This window comes from Arachis ipaensis, chromosome B9 (genome assembly GCF_059453495.1).
Source record: "Arachis ipaensis isolate K30076 ecotype BB chromosome B9, ASM5945349v1, whole genome shotgun sequence".
Classification (NCBI taxonomy): Eukaryota; Viridiplantae; Streptophyta; class Magnoliopsida; order Fabales; family Fabaceae; genus Arachis; species Arachis ipaensis.
The window spans coordinates 151,899,730-151,908,565 of record NC_142444.1 but is presented as its reverse complement, the minus strand read 5'-3'; the positions used below and the strand labels follow the sequence as shown (position 1 = coordinate 151,908,565).

General features: G+C 28.0%; 1 protein-coding gene, 1 non-coding gene and 1 pseudogene across 2 annotated transcripts; all 3 read left to right on the top strand.

Annotated features, from left to right (window-relative positions):
- LOC107617527 (Cupredoxin superfamily protein) lies at positions 1 to 1,784 on the top strand. The gene is made up of 4 exons (XM_016319300.3): positions 1 to 343; positions 449 to 552; positions 708 to 1,106; positions 1,468 to 1,784. Exons 1-4 carry the CDS (start codon positions 214 to 216, stop codon positions 1,537 to 1,539), a joined length of 705 nt encoding a protein of 234 aa, XP_016174786.1. The 5' UTR covers positions 1 to 213; the 3' UTR covers positions 1,540 to 1,784.
- A 3,154-nt stretch (positions 1,785 to 4,938) lies between these two features.
- Positions 4,939 to 5,385, top strand: LOC107616298 (egg cell-secreted protein 1.3 pseudogene; annotated as a pseudogene).
- Positions 5,386 to 5,709: 324 nt separating this feature from the next.
- TRNAY-GUA (transfer RNA tyrosine (anticodon GUA)) lies at positions 5,710 to 5,800 on the top strand. The gene is given in 2 exon segments: positions 5,710 to 5,746; positions 5,765 to 5,800. It is a non-coding gene; the product is annotated as a tRNA-Tyr (tRNA).
- Positions 5,801 to 8,836: the final 3,036 nt, after the last annotated feature.

Sequence of the window (8,836 nt, the reverse complement as noted above, 5' to 3'; positions counted from 1 at the left end):
CTCTTCCTCATCAAAAGCAAAACACTTCTGACATATTAACAGTCTCCTTCCCCACACCAACACAGTTTTCAAAATCACTTTTTTTTTTCTTTTGCTAATCCATAATTACCCAGAGAGAGAGAAAGGTAGGGCAGAGTTAAATACATACAACACAAAAAGCTAACAAAGCTTACCAATTCAGCCTTCTCTCTGTAGTTTTGCTTCATCATCACAATGTCCTTCTTTCCCATTTTCCTCTTCTTTCTTCTACCCTCACTGTTCAAGCCTTCTCACTCAACCGCAATTGTAGTGGATGGAACTTCACAGTGGAAGAATCCCAGTGTTCACATTGGTGATTCCATTGGTAAGTAACTAGGTACTATTGGAAATAGCTGATGAATCTTCTTCATATGCATTATTCAGTACATTGAACATAGCTAACTAACATCATTCTCTTGTGGCATTTAAGTTTTCAAGCCCATACAACACTTTAATCTCTACATTTTCAAGAACCAAGAAGCCTTCAACAACTGCAACTTCACTCAGGCCACTCTTCTCACCTCCTCCTACACGGTGAGCACCTTCAAAAACTCCCATGTTGGGTGCCATGAAAATGCCTCCAAAATTCAAACTTTTTTCTGCCACTCCGATCGTTCTTCATCTGGGTTAACAGAAACAGTTGAAAAGTGTCGAACTTTATATTTTTCTTTACGAATTTGAATTTTCAGTGGCATCCATCTCGCCCTGGTTTCTTCTACTTCGCCTTCAACAATGGCTCCCTCAAATCATGTGAAGAATCTCAAAAACTAGCCATAAAGGTGGTGAATTCAGCAACATCACAGGCTCCAACAATGGCTCCAGAACAAGAACATTCTCCAACGGCAGCTCCATCACCATCTTCAGGTGGAGAAGTAGTGTCATCTTCCCCAGCATATCCATGGCCTTTCCGTCCCCACCAAGCAGCTTCACCATCACCATCAGCAAATTCACCAGTGACAATTCCATTAGTCCCCGACAAAGGTGGTGGCATGCCATTCATAAACAGCAACCCTGCAGTTCCTCTTCCCACTGGTGAAGTTGATTCTGCAACCATTCGCCCCTTACCTACCTCTTCCACTCAACCACAGGTTACCCCATACTTCTCTCTCTCTACTTTTTTTTCAGTAATTTCATGCATAGATCTATTTAGTCACTGTTTTAGAACAAGAATAAACCTGTTACTTACCACTATCTTATGTGTTAGTGTTGGCAATATCAATTAGTAGGTAGGCATTCTCAAAAAGATGATATTGGGAACTGTTACATAATTCACTCAAATAAGCACATTAATGATATTAATTAGTATCATCAAGTAAGCACATTAATGTGTTCCATAATGTAAGGAATGAATTAATGTATAGTGCTTAATTTGGATAATGTTGTAGTAGTGGCAGAGTGAGATTGATGGTTTAGTGATTGGGAGACTAATTCCATTATTGGTTGTTGCAGGTGATGATTGGATCATTTGGATTTCATATTATTATTGCAGTGCACACCATGGCTTTACTACTGCTGATGTAAGGAGAAAATTTTTAAGACAGATTTTATGTTAGAAAAAGGAAAATGGGAGGAGATAGGGTAGGGAGGGTAATATAATTCCCCAATGAGGTTAGATGAATTGGGTCTAAAGTAGCTTTAAGAGTGATGATTATACCATGTATTAAGATGCTCTTGTATTCTACTTTGGAATCGTTGACACTTTTTTGTTCTTTGGATTTGGAAAAAGCAATTCATTGCTGCTTTTGCTTTGCTTTATTTATTTATTTATTTATTTTCCCTACTTCCCATTCTTCTCACCCTATTTAATTTGCTTAAAAATTTTCAATTTAATTTCTAAATTTTTAGAAAAAACATAAAATTATAGTTTTTTATATTATTTTAGTCTTTAATAAGTTAATTATTGCATAATACACTAAACTATGTGACATGTTAATATGCCACACTACATGACATGTTGCATTGATTGATGCCCTGACATATCATCAATTGATATGCGGGTCAACCTCTTCTAAAATGTGTAAAAAATAAAAATTAATTAATTAATTAATTATAAAAAAGTAAAAGTTAATTACTTTTTTATTAAAATAATAAGATTCGTTTATAACTAAAATTATAAATTTAATAATAATTAAACTATTTTTTATTTACTATTCTCCTCGATTTGAATTTTTTTTTTTTCTCTCTGCTACATTATATTATTGATCATCCCCTGAATTATCACCTTGGTTTATTATGTAAATATAATCTATCAATAAAATGATGACAAATGACTACCGACTAAGTAATCATATCAAGAATACATTAAAAATCACTAATCAAATCACTTACCGTATATAAAAATATGTTTTTAATATTCTATAAAATATTTTATTCTATTACTATAAACATATTTAATTATTCTACTATGCTAGGTTAATTATTCTAATAGTCAATTATTTAATTAAAATATATATATAAATCAAAATTTATAAATATACAAAAATATATCATAATAAATTTAATGATTAATTTTTAATATAGATAAAATATTTTTATTAAATTTATACTTAAAAGAATTTAATATTTTTAAAATAAGAATATTTTAATAATTTTAACTATTAATTTTAATTAATATATATTATATATATTTTTATATAATTAAGATCAATAATTAAAATTAATAATATACCGATATTTTTTAAATTCTTGAAATTCTTCCGCACTATAACACGCAAATTAATTTTATTATGGAAGCAACGTTAGTGTAGGACGCGGATATGAAGAGGAGGGGAGCTTTACCGGGCTGTGGGGACACAGTAATCGGACCCTGCGAATTGCTGATGGGAACTCGGATCTTCCGATTTTCTGTAAATTAAAAAAAAATTTTCATAAGTACAAATCGGACCCAGAAACTAGTATAACCAAATAAAAAAAAAACCAACAAAAAAAACGGACCATCCATTTTGGTGAGGACATATCGTACGGTTCGATTTGTTCTAGGTGAATTTTGTATACTACACGCAAAACGAACCCTCCGATTTGTTTACAAAATTTTCAAAACAAAAAACTCGGAGGATCCGATTTCTTCTTACCAAAATGAGCCAAAAGCTATCCCATATTTCGATGTAGCACCCCCTCATTCCATAACCCGGCACAACACATGTCCTTCCTCAGTAACCAAAAAAATTAGCCCACTATAACACAGCTGTGAGTCTTACCATATAAATGGAAGATTATTTATGGGGGTTCCTGGTGCAATTACTCAATATGAGCAGTACATGAGGCATAGCGGCTAAAGGCACCACTCACTCACTGACACATACAATATAACTTGGCTGTCTAACCTCTAACAACATAATTGAAAGCCACTTTAATTTCTTCATTCTTCATTTTTAAAAATGAAAAAAAAATATCACGACAACTTGTCTTGGTCCCTTTGTAGATGAACTTGCTGAAAAGGTATGCAATGCAATTATTTTCGCAAAACTTTTTTTTAAAATAAAAGCTATATGTGAAAATGAGGTAGTTAATGTGGTTTTTGGAGTCCTCACACGCACATGGGCATGGGTCACATATGCTATGGCTTCCACAAACATGAATATAGAATGGATATGGCCCCCTTTTCATGATTCATGAGCGTGGTTACCTATGCTTGACCCTGGTTGCAAGTTTCAACCATAGTCATGTTTCCGCTTATTATTTTTCGTGTGTGATAGACAGATGTGTATCAACTTTGTATTTATAATTTTGGAAACTAATTTAAATGGCACATATCTGTTCATTTTGTATTTATAATTTGATATTAAACTTTTTACTTTGTGTAGAATTGTAAATTAATTTTATTAATTAATTAACTTAGGTTCATAATCTTATCCTATTAGTAATAGAAAAATATTTTAAAAAAATTTTATTATTGGAGATTGAATCCTATTAGTAATCACATAATTTTATTCTATTAGTAATCATATTTTATAATACTATAAATATAATTATAAAAAATATTATTATACTATATATTTTACTCTCATGAGTTTTTTGTTGGCCAATAGATTAGTATATGCAAAAGGCAGGATTCGAATCCTCGACACTTATTTAAGCAGATTAGTGAGCTAATCACTAGACCAATCTAACTTTATTTTTCATGTCCACATCTATTATCTTATTTTATCAAATGAGGCTCTAAGTGCAAAAATTTGTTGGGCTATCTGAATAAAACATTTTCTCACTACCGACCCAATCCTCCAAAAAAAAAAACTCCTAAGTACTTTATTGTAAAGTCAGAAGAGAATTCAGACATGTGGTAAATGTTTAAAATATAATTTTTTTTGTTTTCACAATTTTTTGACACTTATTTATAAGAATTAGTAAATTAACTACTAAACCAATCTAAATTAATTTATTAAAATATATTTTATAAAGATATTAATTTGGGTCTTTCTTATTATTATGAGAATTTTTTTGATCTACTATGGGTCAATGTTAATGTTCTCAATTTCGTCTAAATTTTTGGGTTAAAAAAAAAAACCTGACCAATTTAGCAATGTAGGTCACTCTTCCATTTCCAAATTGATCAATCCCAGTGTCTATTCTATTATATTTTGTATAACTGATAAATTGATAACAGATGATAAGCAAAATAATAATTTGATTATGATCACATCAAAAATCAACTTCAAATGAAACTACTCTCAATAGATAATAAACACGTGAGAGAAATTCAAAGGCCTCAAATCAAATTAACCATAAGAATGATTAGTGAACCATTATTCAACAATTATTAACAATAACAAGCCTTAAACTTGATACTTAATAGTGTAACTGTAAAATAGAATAAATAAAAAACCTTACATATTCAACCTCTCATTATGACACTAGCTTAACCTAGCTCTATATAAAGCCCATGCATCATCACACAAATCACTTGTATATTCCAAAAACAAAATGGCTCATTACACAAACCACAATGTTTACATTGTAACAATTATTCTTGTTGCAACAACCTTAGCTTCCAATGCAACAACATCAATGAGTGAAAGTGCACATCCAAGCTTAGCAACAAGGTTGAAGGTGGATGGAGAGCCGGAAAGTATAAATTGTTGGGATTCATTGTTCCAACTTCAAGCATGCACGGGTGAGGTCATAATGTTCTTCCTCAATGGTGAGACATACTTAGGACCTAGTTGTTGTCATGCCATAATAATTGTTGGACATGATTGTTGGCCTCAGATGCTTGCTTCTCTTGGATTCAGTGCCGAAGAGACTGATATTCTCCAAGGTTATTGTGATGCCGAACAACAACACCATCACCACTATTCTCCTCCATCTCCACCATCTCCTCCTCCATCATCATCATTTCCTCTTCGTCATGCAATCACCAATAATAGCTAATGTGGTTACTTACGAATTAGGATTCATAAATATGCTTTAATTTGCTCAATAAAATAAAGTGTTATACGATTGATATATGGTGGAAATATCATGCAACGAGTATTTCTCTTTTTTGTTGGGCCATGTTTTGTATTTTAAGTTTTTCACTTTCCTTCATTATGTGAAAATTATATGTATCAAGGCCCAAATTATGTTCACCTTTATCTATTTATTTATTTACCTTTCTCGATCGTGATGCATGTTTTTATTTTTCTAGATGGTAAAGCTAAATTATCCAGTTTTATTCAACAATAAATATTTTGTTTTCCCCCCTAAAAGCATCAACCGACCTTAGCTCAGTTGGTAGAGCGGAGGACTGTAGTGGGAAAATCTCAAAGTAATCCTTAGGTCGCTGGTTCGAATCCGGCAGGTCGGATTTTTTTTATTTTTTTTAAAAAAAATTCAAATAAATATAGATAATTGAGAACTTTAAATAATAATTTATGGACCGTTTATTGAATCGAGCATAGGTATTGCTTTCGCATATTCAACTATCGTCGTACACATATTTATAAGTTAAAACTTGGTTTAATAATGAAAATATCACTACAATAAACTTTTACTAAGTCCTCTTAAGAAGAAAAACTATTTACTCAGGTAAATTAATATTTGGTGGTTAATTGTTGTAAAGAAGAAAAAACTGATAATACTTCTATATATCTTCTAATTTTACTGTGAATGTTTTTAATACATTATAGTTTTTTTAAATATTTTTAGCAAGTGTTATCTAGATATTTATTAGATATCTAAATCCTTGGAATAAAATGGTTAGTATTTAACCTAAATTTATGTAGGTAGCGTTTGGTGGAGAGATTGATATTGAGAGACAGAGACTAAGAGACAGATATTGAAATAAATCTCACTATTATGTTTGGTATAAAGTGGGAGACAGAAATTAAAACAATAATGAAATTTTAATTTAATTTGTAGTAAAATTGGAATTAATTAATTGAAATAAAAATATTTTAGGTATAAAATGTTATTAAAGTTTCAATCTTCATTTCTAAAAATTGTCCCCATTTTTTGGAAGTACTAAAATACTATAATTTTGGGAATAGAGACAGAAATTTTAGTACCACAAACATGATTCAGTTCTCAGTACCTCAAAACAAACACTACTTTAAAGAATTTTTTTAATTGTGTCTGAAAATAATTAGTTTAAAATTTTTTTTTTTGGTGACTAATTAGTTTAAAATTTGAAATGGTAAATTTATAACTTAACTAATTAAAATAATAAAATGATCATTAAAATTAAAGACTTAAAGCACTCTTCAGGTGAGGGACAACACAACTACAGACATAGTTCTAGTCCCATATTTTTCATTTATTTTGCTTCCTCTTTTTATTATTATTATTATTATTATTATTATTATTATTATTATTATTATTATTATTATTATTATTATTATAGTAATTATCCAAATCAGTTCCCGAGGATTTTAGAATCGGACATTTTAGTCCCCAAAGAAAATTAATACACGGATCAGTCCCCGGTTTTACTCCGGCAGACAAATCAATCCCAGTTTATTTTCCGGCAGAGTAATAATTATTACTTTTATTATAGTAATTATTATTATTATTGAGTGACTATATATAAAATTCTTATTACTCTTATTATAGTAATTATCCAAATCAGTTCCCGAGGATTTTAGAATCGGACATTTTAGTCCCCAAAGAAAATTAATACACAGATCAGTCCCCAAGGTTTTACTCCGGCAGACAAATCAATCCCAGTTTATTTTCCGGCAGAGTAATTACCCAGATCAGTCCCCAAAGATTTTAAAAACGGACATTTTAGTCCCCAAAAAAAATTAATGTACAAATCAATCCCCAACTTTTCTCTATGTTAGACATAATAGTCCCCCGTCCAAAATTAAAATAAAATAAAATAATTATTATTATTAATTGCACAATAATATTGCACTATATTTTTTGTATTTTTTAGACAATAATAATAATAATAATAATAATAATAATAATAATAATAATAATAATAATAATAAAATTATTAGAGATTATTTTACAAGAAATTCAAAATTAAAATCATTTGATATTTTTGTATTTAATATAATCAAAAGATGTCCTATGTAAAAAAAATTATATATGTTTATATTAAAAAATATGTATTAAAACAAAATATTTTAATTTAAATTTATATTAAATATATATTTTTTTAATACAAACATATTTTTTAAAATAGTACATCTTTTGATTATATTAAATACAAAAATATCAAATAATTTTAATCTTGATTTTTTTGTAAAATAATCTCTAATAATTTTATTTATTATTATTATTATTATTATTATTAATTACATAATAATATTATACCATGATTTTTTGTATTTTCTAGATAAAAATAATGATAAATTTATTTATTAGATTCTTATATATATATATATATAGTCACTCAATAATAATAATAATAATAATAATAATAATAATAATAATAATAATAATAATAATAATAATAATAATAATAATAATAATAATAAATAAAATTATTAGAGATTATTTTATAAAAAATTTAAGGTTAAAACCATTTAATATTTTTGTATTTAATATAATCAAAAGATGTACTATTTTAAAAATATGTTTGTATTAAAAAAATATATATTTAATATAAATTCAAATTAAAATATTTTGTTTTAATACATATTTTTAATATAAACATATATAATTTTTTTTTACATAGAACATCTTTTGATTATATTAAATACAAAAATATCAAATGATTTTAACTTTGAATTTCTTATAAAATAATATCTAATAATTTTATTATTATTATTATTATTATTATTATTATTATTATTATTATTATTATTATTATTATTGAGTGACTATATATATATATATATTATATAAGAATTTAATGAATAAATTTATCATTATTTTTGTCTAAAAAATACAAAAAATATAGTACAATATTGTACAATTAATAATAATAATAATTATTTTATTTTATTTTATTTTTGGACGGGGGACTATTATGTCTAACATAGAGAAAAGTTGGGGATTGATTTGTACATTAGTTTTTCTTGGGGACTAAAATGTCCGTTTTTAAAATCTTTGGGGACTGATCTGGGTAATTACTCTGCCGAAAAATGAACTGGGAATTGATTTGTCTGCCGGAGTAAAACCTTGGGGACTGATCTGTGTATTAATTTTCCTTGGGGATTAAAATGTCCGATTCTAAAATTCTCGAGGACTGATTTGGGTAATTACTCTTATTATTATTATTATTATTATTATTATTATTATTAAGTAAGTCCTATATTGTTAGCATTCATTAAAAAAAAAAAAACTCATCCATGTTTGATTAGCGTACCAGATAGCTAGAATTATATAAGTTAGTTTCACCAACTGCAATCTATGATATAGGAAGAGATCAATTGCATCACCTAAAATATAC

Excerpts from the sequence above, each read along its gene's own strand:
- LOC107617527 (XM_016319300.3), top strand. The coding sequence starts at position 214 with ATGTCCTTCTTTCCCATTTTCCTCTTCTTTCTTCTACCCTCACTGTTC. Across the intron at positions 553-707 it reads TTCTCACCTCCTCCTACACG|TGGCATCCATCTCGCCCTGG; the intron begins GTGAGCACCTTC and ends TTGAATTTTCAG. Across the intron at positions 1,107-1,467 it reads CCTCTTCCACTCAACCACAG|GTGATGATTGGATCATTTGG; the intron begins GTTACCCCATAC and ends TGGTTGTTGCAG.